At 46.4% G+C, this 13,631-nt stretch overlaps 1 protein-coding gene across 8 annotated transcripts in view; it reads left to right on the top strand.

Annotated features, from left to right (window-relative positions):
* LOC134348231 (leucine-rich repeat and calponin homology domain-containing protein 1-like) overlaps positions 1-13,631 on the top strand; it is a 431,827-nt gene that overhangs the window by 194,336 nt on the left and 223,860 nt on the right. For all 8 annotated transcript variants that reach the window (XM_063051296.1, XM_063051301.1, XM_063051300.1 and 5 more), the window contains exon 6: positions 6,758-6,888. In XM_063051296.1, coding sequence (XP_062907366.1) covers positions 6,758-6,888 — 131 coding nt within the window. The remainder of the gene's footprint in view (positions 1-6,757; positions 6,889-13,631) is intronic.

A 13,631-nucleotide genomic window follows, 5' to 3' on the forward strand; every position in this document is an offset into this window, starting at 1 on the left:
AACTCTGTTTGGTTTCAAGTTAGCCCATTGCTTTGCTTTGCTTTTAGTTAGTTGCACGGTGGGTTTTTTTTTGGGGTTTTTTTTTCTTTTTTTCCATTGATATATATAAAATCTAGTATACTATTATGTTATCTTGGTTTCTTATGCTTAAATTACATTGTTTGTAGTATTTTCTTTTTGGTATTGTTATCTTTTGGAATTTTATTATACTTTAACATTGTATTAATGTTTATATGGCTTACCTTTTTTGTATACTTACTCAATAAAAAGATTTAAAAAGAAAGAAAGAACTTTTTGAGGATGTAGCTAGTAGAGTGGATGGGGAGAACCAGTGGTATATTTAGATTTTCAAAAGGCTTTTGACAAGGTCCCATACAGGAGATTAGTGTGCAAACTTAAAGCACACGGGGTAAGGTATTGGTGTGGCTAGAGAATTGGTTGGCATACAGGAAGCAAAGAGTGGGAATAAACGGGACCTTTTCAGAATGGCAGGTGGTGACTAGTGGGGTACCGCAAGGCTCAGTGCTGGGACCCCAGTTGTTTACAATATATATTAATGACTTAGATGAGGGAATTAAATGCAGCATCTCCAAGTTTGTGGATGACACGAAGCTGGGCGACAGTGTTAGCTGTGAGGAGGATGCTAAGAGGATGCAGGGTGACTTGGATAGGTTAGGTGAGTGGGCAAATTCATGGCAGATGCAATTTAATGTGGATAAATGTGAGGTTATCCACTTTGGTGGCAAAAACAGGAAAACAGATTATTATCTGAATGGTGTGGCCGATTAGGAAATGGGGAGGTGCAACGAGACCTGGGTGTCATTATACACCAGTCATTGAAAGTGCGCATGCAGGTACAGCAGGCGGTGAAAAAGGTGAATGGTATGCTGGCATTCATAGCGAGAGGATTCGAGTACAGGAGCAGGGAGGTACTACTGCAGTTGTACAAGGCCTTGGTGAGACCACACTTGGAGTATTGTGTGCAGTTTTGGTCCCCTAATCTGAGGAAAGACATTCTTGCCATAGAGGGAGTACAAAGAAGGTTCACCAGATTGATTCCTGAGATGGTAGGACTTTCATGTGATGAAAGACTGGATTAACTAGCCTTATACTCGTTGGAATTTAGAAGATTGAGGGGGGATCTTATTGAAACGTATAAAATCCTAAAGGGATTGGACAGGCTAGATGCAGGAAGATTGTTCCCGATGTTGGGGAAGTCCAGAACAAGGGGTCACAGTTTGAGTATAAAGGGGAAGCCTTTTAGGACCGAGATTAGGAAAAACTTCTTCACACAGAGAGTGGTGAATCTGTGGAATTCTCTGCCACAGGAAACAGTTGAGGCCAGTTCATTGGCTATATTTAAGAGGGAGTTAGATATGGCCCTTGTGGCTAAAGGGATCGGGGGGGTATGGAGGGAAGGCTGGTACAGGGTTCTGAGTTGGATGATTAGCCATGATCATACTGAATGGCGGTGCAGGCTTGAAGGGCCGAATGGCCTACTCCTGCACCTATTTTCTATGTTTCTATGTTTGTAAGCCGGTGTTTATGCCAGTTCCGTGGCGTGAAGCGACTAAGAGCTGTTGGGGAGGGTTTAAACTAATTTGGCAGGGAGATGGGAACCGGAGAGGACGGGGCAGTTTTTTTTTTGTGCTACTTATTTCAGCTTAACTATTTAATAGGCAAGTGTATACTTACTGTAATTCAGTTTTTTTCCTCTAGGTTTATTTATCATGTATTTCATTGTACTGCTGTCGTAAAGTTAACACATTTCATGACATTTGCCGGTGATATTAAATCTGATTCTGAACTAGATGCAATGTGCAGTGAAACTGTGAAGAAGTACAGACAGATAATAGAGCAAAATTGCAGTCAGGGTGTTGAGTTAAAGTGTTCAAGGAGCCAAAATCAAAAAGAATGATGAATACAGGACTGAAGGTTTATACTTCAATGCACACAGTATACGGAATAAAGTGGTGATCTTGTAACGCAGTTAGAGATTAGCAGGTATGACATTGTGGGCATCACTGAGTTGTGGCTGAAAAAAGATCATAGTTGGGAGTTTGACTTTCAAGGATACACATTGTATTGAAAGTTCAGGCAGGTAGGCAAGGGGGTGGGGTGACTCTGTTGGTAAAAAATGAAATCAAGTCATTACAAACAGGTGACAATGGATCGGAAGGTGTCAAATCCTTGTGGGTAGAGTTAAGAAATTGCAAAGATAAAAAGACCCTGATGGGATTTGTATACGGACCTCCGAAAAGTAGGCAGGATGTGGATTACAAATTACAACAGGTGATAGAAGAGGCATGTAAAAAGGGTAGTGTTACAATAGTCATGGGGGATTTCAATATGCAGCTAGATTGGGAAAATCAGGTTGGTGCTGAATTTGTAGAATGCCTGTGAGATGACTTTTTAGAGCAGGTTGTGGTTGAGCCCACTAGGGGATCAGCAATTTTGGATTAGGTGTTGTGCAATGTGCCAGATTTGATTAGGGAGGTTAAGGTAAAGGAATTCTTAGGTGATAGTGATCATAATATAATAGAATTCACCCTGCAGTTTGAGAACGACAGGCGAAAATCAGATGTATCAATATTACAGTAGAGTAAAAGGGAATTAAAGAGGCATGAGAAGAGCTGGCCAAAGTTGATTGGAAGGGGACACTAGCAGGGATGTTGGCAGAACAACAATGGCTGGTGTTTGTGGGGGAAATTTGGAAGAGGCAGCAAAGATGAAGAAGTATTCTAAAGGGAGGACGAGGAAACCGTGGCTGGCAAGGGAAGTCAAAAACAGCTTAACAGCAAATGGAAGGGCATATAGTATAGCAAAAATAGTGGGGAGTTAGAGGATTGGGGAGCTTTTAAAAACAACTAACAACAAAAGAGAGCGAAGATTAAATATGAAGATAAGCTAGCCAATAATATAAAATTTCTTTCAAACATCACCAGATTCTGAATAGTTCCAGAGGACTGCAAAATTGCAAATGTCACTATCCTCTTTAAGAAGGGAGGGAGGCAGAAGAAATGGAATTATACACCAGTTAGCCTGACCACAGTGGCTGGAAAGCTATTGGAGTCTATTGTTAAGGATGAGGTTTTGGGGTACTTGCAAGCACATAATAAAGTAGATTGAAGTCAGCATGGTTTCCTTAGGGGAAATTTTGCATGACAAGCTGTTGGAATTATCTTAGGAAATAACAGTCAGTATACAAAGGAGAGTCAGTGGCTGTTGTTTACTTGGATTTTCAGAAGACCTTTGATAAGGTGACACACATAAGGCCTTGGTGAGACCACACCTGGAGTATTGTGTGCAGTTTTGGTCCCCTAATCTGAGGAAAGACATCCTTGCCATAGAGGGAGTACAAAGAAGGTTCACCAGATTGATTCCTGGGATGGCAGGACTTTCATATGATGAAAGACTGGATCGACTAGGCTTATACTCTCTGGAATTTAGAAGATTGAGGGGGGATCTTATTGAAACGTATAAAATTCTAAAGGGATTGGACAGGCTAGATGCAGGAAGATTGTTCCCGATGATGGGCAAGTCCAGAACGAGGGGTCACAGTTTGAGGATAAAGGGGAAGCCTTTTAGGACCAAGATTAGGAAAAACTTCTTCACACAGAGAATCTGTGGAATTCTCTGCCACTGGGAACAGTTGAGGCCAGTTCATTGGCTATATTTAAGAGGGAGTTAGATATGGCCCTTGTGGCTAAAGGGATCAGGTGGTATGGAGGGAAGGCAGGTACAGAGTTCTGAGTTGGATGATTAGCCATGGTCATACTGAATGGCAGTGCAGGCTCGAAGTACCAAATGGCCTACTCCTGCACCTATTTTCTATGTTTAACAAGTTAGGAGCCCATGATGTTACAAGGAAGGCACTAGCATGGATAGAAGATTGGCTGACTGGCACGAGGCAAAGAGTGGGAATGATGGGGGCCTCTTCTGGTTAGCTGCTGCTGACTAGTGTGCAGCAAGGGGCTGTGTTGGAACAACTTCTTTTCACGTTATAGGTCAATTGTTTGGATGAAGGAATTGAGGGCTTTGTGGCTACATTTGTGGATGATATGAGGAAAGATAAAGGAACAGGTAGTGTTGAGGATGCAGGGTGTCTGCAGAAGGACTTAGGCAGATTGGGGGAATGACCTACAAAGTGGCAGATGGAATATAGTATCGAAAAATATATGATCATGCACTTAGGTAGAATGAATAATTTTGTGAACTATTTTCTAAATGGGGAGAAAATTCAAAAAATCAGAGGTGCATAGGGGTCTTGGGAGTCCTCATGCAGAATTCCCTGAAGGTTAACTTGCAGGTTGAGTCTGTATTAAGGAAGGCAAATGCGATGTTAGTATTCAATTCACGAAAACTGGTATACGAAAGTAAGGATGTAATACTGTGGCTTTATAAGAAATTGGTCAGATGCACTTGGAAGATTGTGAGCAGCTTTGTGCCCCTTACCTAAGAAAATATTGACAGGGTCTTGATGAGTTACACAAGAATTATCCCAGTAATAAAAGGGTTAACATATGAGGAACATTTGATGATCTGGTCTTTACTCTCTGGAGTTTAGAAGAATGAGGGAGATCTTATTCGAACCTATTGAATATTGAAAGGCCTAGATAGAGTAGATGTGGAGAGGATGTTTCCTACAGTGGGGGAGTCTAGGACCACAGGGCACAGCCTCAGCATTGAGGGGCATGCATTTTGAACAGAGATAAGTAATAGGTTCTTTAGCCAGAGGATGGTGAATTTGTTCAATTCAGTGCCAGAGATGGTTGTGCAGGCGAAGTAATTTGGTATATTTAAGGTGGAGGTTGATAGGTTCTTAATTAATCAGGGTCTTAAAGGTTACGGGGAGAGGGCAGGCTAATGGGGTCGAGAGGGATAATAAATCAGCCATGATGGAATAGCTTAGCACACTCATTTGCATAACCAACTCATTGCATTCATCAATCTAGTGAATCTATATTCACCAAAATCAAAGAGAGGCATATCCTTCCAGTCACTTTGGAAGCTCCCATTTTTCCCACCAACTATTTCCTTGGGTCGCTCTTGTGAGTAACTCGGTGAGCTTTTTGAAAGTACGTCAAAGGTGTATATGTGAAAAGTTCAGAGGTGGTGGTTTGGTATTGGCTTGATGATGCCTCTGGTGATTTATTGCTGGGCAGCAGTTTGTTTGCTGAAGTCATTAGTAATATTGAAGCACTACTGTTGTTAGCCCTACAGCTGTGAATCAACGTGAGGTTATTTGATCTTGTAATGTGGCCCCCGTTTCCGAACGTTCACTTTATGACACCTCGCTGTTATGAAAGACCTACATTAGTTACCTGTTTTCGCTAACAGAAGGTGTTTTCACTGTTACGAAAAAAGGCAGCGTGCGTCCAAACAGCCAACCTCCTCTCCTGGAACTGCATTCTAGCTGACATTGCTTAAACATGTGCTTTATCTCGATTTATTTTCTGCATCCGTTAGCAAGATGAGTTCTAAGGTATCGGAGAGCTCATGAGGGTGTTACACTTAGCATAAAACTGGACATAATTAAGCATTTCGATCGTGGTGAACGAAGTAAGGACATTGTCTGTGTGTTGAACTTGCCTGCGTCCACCATTTGCACTATTTATACGCAGAGGGAAAGGATTTTGAAAGCTGCCGATGTTACTGTTGGATCTGCTTGTAGCAAAGTGGTCTCTCTTAGTTGGCATCCAATAATGGATAAAATGGAAAGTCTATTGCTTGAGTGGATTGATGGGTGTACAAAGCGTGGTGTTCCATTAAGTTTTCTTATACTTAAGGAGAAATTAGTCAGTCTTTTTAATAAGCTGAAATAGAAAGCACTGGATGATGATGATGAAAGTGTTGCAAAAGTGGAATTTAAAGGTAGTCATGAGTGGTTTGATCAATTTCTGAGGCGAGGGCAGCTTCATAGATTAAGCAGTGGTCCCAAACCTCCGGGCCGCAGACCAATACATTGCCGTGAAGAATGCAGTGGTGCAGCGGTAGTCAGAATGCACCCAGCACATCTTTAAGAAAAAAGCCAAAATAAGCAAGCTAATTAATTAGGTGCCACCCGGCACGTAAATGTCAGCCCAGATCGGAGGTGATTGCCGATTGCATCAGGTGGTTATTCGTATAAGCAAGTGTTTAACTGTGACGAAACTGCAATTTTCGTCCAATTCCAATTTATTGGAGTCTTCCTGATTCAGGTAAGTGAAACTACACTGTATATACATTATTTCTACTTTATATAGGCTGTGTATTTTTATGTGCTATTTGGTATGATTTGGCAGCTTCATAGCTTAAAGGTTACTGGAGAGAGTGTTTCTGTTGAGAGCGCTTGCGCCGTGTTTCTGCCGAGAGTGCTTCTGCGAGATTTTCGCTGTGCTAGACAGTGCTACAGAAAAGTATTTCTACTTTATATAGGCTGTGTATTTACCATATCATTCCTGCTTTTACTATATGTTACTGTTATTTTAGGTTTCATGTGTTATTTGGCATGATTTTGTAGGTAACTTTTTGGGTCTGGGAACGTTTCAAATTTTTTCCCATATTAATAAATGGTAATTGCTTATTCACTTTACGGCATTCCAGCTTATGAACTGTTTCATAGGAACACTCTAGCTTCGGATAGTGGGGGAAACCTGTATTAAAAGTAGATTAATTTATTCTGACCTTGTTGTTTTTGTTTTAAAACACAGTGCTGATGTTACATTTATCTTTTTTTGCAAATGCATTCTAAGGAGCACAAGTATTCTTTGTTTAGATCTGCATAAAGGGTAAAGTGCACGTATTCAAGTACCTGAACATAGAAGCACGTAGAACTGATAAGACTGCAGAATGCCTTTATCAACCGCCAATGGAGAAGGCCTGTGTTCCACAACTTGTTTCTGGGAGGTAAGTTTGAAATGCATTGTATGTCTTCCTGAGGCCTGTTCTTTAATGTGAAATTTATGAATACTTCTTTGCATAATCCTACAATACAAAATAATATGTTTAGACTAATTAATGCCTGGAAAAGGACTATTTATTTATGTGCCAGGAGCCACCTACACTTGGATTTATAATGTATGTTGCTTATCAACTGTTTTAAGATCAGGATGTGGAGATGCCTGATGCACAGAAGGAATGGAGCACTAGGCCACGCAGCAACATCAAATTGTGAAATTTCATAACGCTCGTCTTCCTTGACAAAATAAAGAAACTCAGTCTTGCTCCCCACAACACTACTCTTCCACTGAAATGTCCAAGTAAATACTCCTCTTCCTGTCTTCATTATCGGTAAGGGCACTCTTTCTCACTGACCTGTAATCATTCTCTCTTTCACACCAATGTAGAGAAGTTAAGCCGTGAAACTGTTGGGCAGGGTGGTCCCTGCTGAATTTACCTTCCATGTATTCCTTTATCCAGTTGTGAAAGCCTCAAGTAATAATTCACAGCACTGTAACTTCCAAACAGGTTGACCTTCCTCACTCTTCAAAATCTGACATTTGTGTCTGAAGCTTTTTTGTCCTCTTGCCAATCTGTCTTTTCACACCAATTTATCATTTTAAACATGTGCTTCATGCCTTGTACGTAACAAAAGAAAACACAGCTTTTTATGTTTTACTGCCTTGTGCTCCATCTTCCACTCCCAACCCTCTAGTGAACCACTGTGCGTCAGTTACCTGCTCCTTCTCACACTCCCTCATCCTGCTCATATCCACTCATACTATATTGCTCCCTCTCCACCTCCCTCCCACTCCCCTCCTCCTTCCCTCCTCCTCCTCCCCTCCCCCTCCCCTCCCCCTCCCCTCATCGCCCCCACCCTCATCCCCCTCACCCCCCTCACCCTCCTCCCCTGCACCTCCCTCACCCTCCTCCCCCTCACCCCCTCCCCCTCCTCCCCCTCACCCTCCTAATCCTCCTCCTCCTCCTCCTCCCCTCCCTCCTCTTCCCTCTCCCCCCTCTTCCCCTCCCCCTCTTCCCCCTCCCCTCCCCTCTTCCCCTCCCCTCCCCTCTTCCCCCTCCCCCCTCCTCTTCCCCCTCCCCCCTCCTCTTCCCCCTCCCCCCTCCTCTTCCCCCTCCCCCTCCTCTTCCCCTCCCCCTCCTCTTCTCCCTCCCCCTCCCCCCTCCCCCTCCCCCTCCCCTCCCCCCTCCTCTTCCCCCTCCCCCTCCCCCCTCCCCTCCCCCTCCCCCCTCCCCTCCTCTTCCCCCTCCCCCCTCCTCCTCCTCCCCCTCCTCCTCCTCCCCCCTCCTCCTCTTCCCCGCCCCCTCCTCCTCTTCCCCCTCCCCCTCCCCCTTCCTCCTCTTCCCCTCCCCCTCCTCTTCCCCCTCATCTTCCCCCTCCCCCTCCCCTCCTCTCCCCCCTCCCCCTCCCCTCCTCTCCCCCCTCCCCCTCCCCTCCTCCCCCCTCCCCCTCCCCTCCCCTCCTCCCTCCCCTTCCCCCTCCCCTTCCCCCTCCCCTCCCCTTCTCTTCCCCCTCCCCTCCCCTCCTCTTCCCCCTCCCCTCCCCTCCTCTTCCCCCTCCCCTCCCCTCCTCTTCCCCCTCCCCCTCCCCCTCCTCTTCCCCCTCCCCCCTCCTCTTCCCCCTCCCCCCTCCTCTTCCCCCTCCCCTCCTCTTCCCCCTCCCCCCTCCCCTTCCCCCTCCCCGCACCCCATCCCCCTCCCCGTCCCCCTCCCCTTCCCCCTCCCCCTCCCCCTCCCCCCTCCCCTTCCCCCTCCCCTTCCCCCTCCCCTTCCCCCTCCCCTTCCCCCTCCCCCTCTGTTGTAAGTGAGTAAACAGATTCGATAAGTCTCACGGACAAGGACTCTGGACACGCAGCCTTCGTAGTAAAGGACTTTATTTAAAGAAGGCAAACGTGGGGAAATGGCAAAAGAAGCAACACGCACACAATTTACAGTAGTCAGATCAGCAATAAAACACATGCGGACAATTAATAAAATCGCTTGGGAACAAAGTACACACACACCCACCCCCCACAAGGGAAAAGTCAGTACGATACCCGACACTCTGCGCAGGCATGGCTCTTATGATATTAGGGACAATACCCACACTCCTAACCCTATTCAGTGCACGACTCGCCAATGGCAGGGTGGTCCCTCAGAGGTAGCAAAAAGGAGAGAGAGTCAAGCACACGTGGCATCTTTTGTAGTGCAGCTGGGCTGATGAGTCCAGCCCAGGTGATTCTCAGGGAAACCAATGGCTCGGTGCCAGCAGGATTAAGCTACTTACAAAGACCAATTGCCTGAGCTCAAGTACAAGGCTCATTGAAAGGGCCAATGGTTAGGTGTGCAGTGATGGTGAGGAGGGGTCAAACATTGATTGGCAAATGGCGTGTCTTTCGACCAGGTAAATGGGCAGTGCTGTCACATGACAGTCTCGACCACACCGATACAGTCCACCCCTCGGAAGTCACGCCACTGGTCAAGCATAACATATAACACAGTGAGAAGGAAAGTAATATATCTTAATGGAAGTCTTACACTTAACTATTTCTAAGGTTAACGCTAATTGTGACTATATAGAACTAAAGAAAGGCAGATGTGCTCTTAATACTTTGGCAAGCACAGCATAAAATACACACAGCGATGATAACGAGAATGAGTTTCAAAGCTTCCAGAGAGATTTAGACCAGTTAGAAGAGTGGGCTGAAAGACGGCAGATGGAATTTAATGCTGAAAAATATGAGGTGCTACATTTTGGTAGGACTAATCAAAATAGGACATACATGGTAAATGGTAGGGCATTGAAGAATGCAGTAGAACAGAGGGATCTAGGAATTTCCCTGAATATTTCCCTGAAGGTGGAATCTCATGTGGATAGGATGGTGAAGAAAGCTTTTGGAATGCTGGCCTTTATTAATCAGAGCATTGAGTATAGGAGTTGGGATGTAATGTTGAAATTGTATAAGGCATTGGTAAGGCCAAATTTGGAGTATTGTGCGCAGTTCTGGTCACCGAATTATAGGAAAGATGTCAATAAAATTGAGAGAGTACAGAGGAGGTTTACTAAAATGTTGCCTGGGTTTCATCTCCTAAGTTACAGAGAAAGGTTGAACAAGTTAGGTCTTTATTCTTTGGAGCGTAGAAGGTTGAGGGGGGACTTGATAGAGGTGTTTAAAATTAAGATTGATAGAGTTGACGTGGATAGGCTTTTTCTATTGAGAGTGGGGAAGATTCAAACTAGAGGACATGAGTTGAGAGTTAAAGGGCAAAAGTTTAGGGGTAACATGAGGGGGAACTTCTTTACTGAGAGAGTGGTAGCTGTGTGGAACGAGCATCCAGCAGAAGTGGTTGAGGCAGGTTCGATGTTGTCACTTAAAGTTAAATTGGATAGATATATGGACAGGAAAGGAACGGAGTGTTATGGGCTGAGTGCAGGTCGGTGGGACTAGGTGAGAGTAAGAGTTCAGCACGGACTAGAAGGGCCGAGATGGCCTGTTTCCGTGCTGTAATTGTTATATGGTTATATGAGTGCAATCGACCAGTGGATGACAGTTGCCCACCACTCCCCCAGGGACTGAAACGGCCACCAGTTTCCCCATGAGGTGTCATGCTGGAGGAGCTGGTGTCTTGATTTTTGAATTTTAGCCGCGAGTCCCAATTGTGAGCAGCCAAGTGGATGATGTTACTCGACTCATCAGGGATTCATTCCTGTTTCATTCCTGTAGAATTAGATAGCATACTTGCAGGGTTAGTGCTTTGTTCAGGGTGTCAGATGTGGGAATCCTGAGAGACCTCCAGCCTCCCTGATGGCCACATCTGCACCAGATGCACCGAGATGCAGCTCCTCAGAGACCGTGTTAGGGATCTGGAGCTGCAGCTTGATGACCTACTGCTTATCAGGGAAAGTGAAGAGGTGATAGACAGGAGCTACAGGGAGGGAGTCATCCCTAGGCTACAGGAGTCAGAAAACTGGGTCACTGTCAAGACAGGGAAGGGAAATGCCCGGATAGTGGAGACCACACCTGTGGCTGTCCCCCTCAGCAACAAATATCTTGTTCTGGATGCTGTTGAGGAGGATGACCTGACAGGGAACACCCACAGTGACCGGGTCTCTGGCACTGAGCCTGGCACTGTTGTGCAGGAGAGAAGGAGGGAGAAGAGAAATGCAGTAGTCGTAGGGGATTCCATAGTCAGGGGAACGGACAGGAGATTCTGTGAGCCTGATAGAGATACCCGCATGGTGTGTTGCCTCCCAGGTGCCAGGGTACGGGATGTTTCGGATCAGGTCCTGAATATTCTAAAGGGGGAGGGTGAGCAGCCAGTTGTCTTGGTACATGTTGGTACCAATGACATAGATAGGACAAAGGAGGAGGTCCTGAAGAGCGATTTCTGGGAGTTAGGAAGGAAGCTGAGAAGCAGGACCTCCAGGGTAGTAATCTTGGGATTGCTACCTGTGCCACGTGCTAGCGAGGGCAAGAATAGTCGGATCCAGGAGATGAATGTGTGGCTGAGAGACTGGTGTAGGGGGCAGGGCTTCAGATTCTTGGATAATTGGGATCTCTTCTGGGGGAAGTATGACCTGTTCAAAAAGGACACGTTACACCTGAACCCGAAGGGGACCAATATCCTGGCGGGAAAGTTTAATAGAGCTGTTAGGGAGGGTTTAAACTAATTTGGCAGGGGGATGGGAACCGGAATGACAGAGCGGAGGAAGGGGAAAACAGAAATAAATCTAAGATAGTGAGCAGTAAAGATGTCAGGATAGACAGGCAGGTGATGGGGCAAATTTGTAGCCATTGGGATGAGTTGCAGTGCAATAAAGTTGCAGTGAAATCAAAGCGAAAAGTATCAAATACTGGTCTTAAGGTGCTGTACTTAAATGCACGCAACATAAGGAATAAGGTGGATGATCTTGTCGTACAGCTACAGATTGGCAGGTATGATATTGTGGCCATCACTGAGACCTGGCTAAAAGATGCATGTCTCTGGAAGCTGAACGTCCAAGGATACACAGTGTATCGGAAGGATAGGAAGGTAGGCAGAGGGGGAGGCGTGGCTTTATTGGTAAGAAATGATATTAAATCATTAGAGAGAGGTGATATAGGATCGGAAGGTGCAGAATCTTTATGGGTTGAGCTAAGAAATAGCAGGGTTAAAGGGATCCTGATGGCAGTTATTTATAGGCCTCCAAACAGCTGCAGTGATGTGGACTACAAATTGCAACAGGAATTAGAAAAGGCTTGTCAGAAGGGCAGTGTTACTGTAGCGGTGTGCTACACACAGCGCTAGAATAACCACACGGAGTCGGTGAGTTGGAGTTGCGATAAAGAGATTTATTCAAACTTCGCAGCCTGCTTTAAAGCCTTCCCGTTCCCGTCCTCCCTGGGGTGGGACTGCTGTGGGAAATGCATATTCCCACAACACACATCAAAGTTGCTGGTTGAACGCAGCAGGCCAAGCAGCATCTATAGGAAGAGGCGCAGTCGACGTTTCAGGCCGAGACCCTTCGTCAGGACTAACTGAAGGAAGAGTGAGTAAGGGATTTGAAAGCTGGAGGGGGAGGGGTAGATGCAAAATGATAGGAGAAGACAGGAGGGGGAGGGATAGAGCCAAGAGCTGGACAGGTGATAGGCAAAAGGGGATACGAGAGGATCATGGGACAGGAGGTCCGGGAAGAAAGACGGGGGGGGGGTGACCCAGAGGATGGGCAAGAGGTATATTCAGAGGGACAGAGGGAGAAAAAGGAGAGTGAGAGAAAGAATGTGTGCATAAAAATGAGTAACAGATGGGGTACGAGGGGGAGGTGGGGCCTAGCGGAAGTTAGAGAAGTCAATGTTCATGCCCGGACCTCCTGTCCCATGATCCTCTCGTATCCCCTTTTGCCTATCACCTGTCCAGTTCTCGGCTCTATCCCTCCCCCTCCTGTCTTCTCCTATCATTTTGCATCTCCCCCTCCCCCTCCAGCTTTCAAATCCCTTACTCACTCTTCCTTCAGTTAGTCCTGACGAAGGGTCTCGGCCTGAAACGTCGACTGCGCCTCTTCCTATAGATGCTGCTTGGCCTGCTGCGTTCAACCAGCAACTTTGATGTGTGTTGCTTGATTTTCCAGCATCTGCAGAATTCCTGTTGAATGCATATTCCCAGACTCTTTCTGCGCGCGGGATTTTCCCCCTTTTTGGGGCCGGCCCTCTGCCTGCGCGCGCTGTTTCGTGAGCCGGTTCGTGGGTGCTAGAAAATGGGTCGCCACATAACCCACCCCCCACCGCAGAACTGGCGATACCTCCCCCAATGTCCACAGTCTGGATCGGCCTCTGTTTGGGTGTCTGACCCTGCGCCGCGGTGCCTGAGCCTGGACCGGCTGCGCCAAGTCCACATGAGCCAGTTTGAGTCAGTCCACCATGAAAACCTCCTGTCTCCCCCCAATGTCCAGCAAGAACGTGGACCCGTTGTTCCTGATCACCTTAAACGGCCCCTCGTAGCGCCGCTGTAGCGGTGCCTGGTGTCCGCCCTGTCGTACAAAAAGAAACTTACAGTTCTGCAGGTCTTTGGGTACGTAGGTCGGGCTCTGTCTGTGCTGTGAAGTGGGTATGAGGGCCAGGTTACCGAGCCTCTCCCGTAATCTGTCCAGGACTGCTGTGGGTTCTTCCTCTTGCCCCCTTGGGGCTGGTGTGAACTCTCCTGGGACTACCAGGGGTGCGCCGTACACCAACTCG

This window comes from Mobula hypostoma, chromosome 6, assembly GCF_963921235.1.
Source record: "Mobula hypostoma chromosome 6, sMobHyp1.1, whole genome shotgun sequence".
Lineage (NCBI taxonomy): Eukaryota > Metazoa > Chordata > Chondrichthyes > Myliobatiformes > Myliobatidae > Mobula > Mobula hypostoma.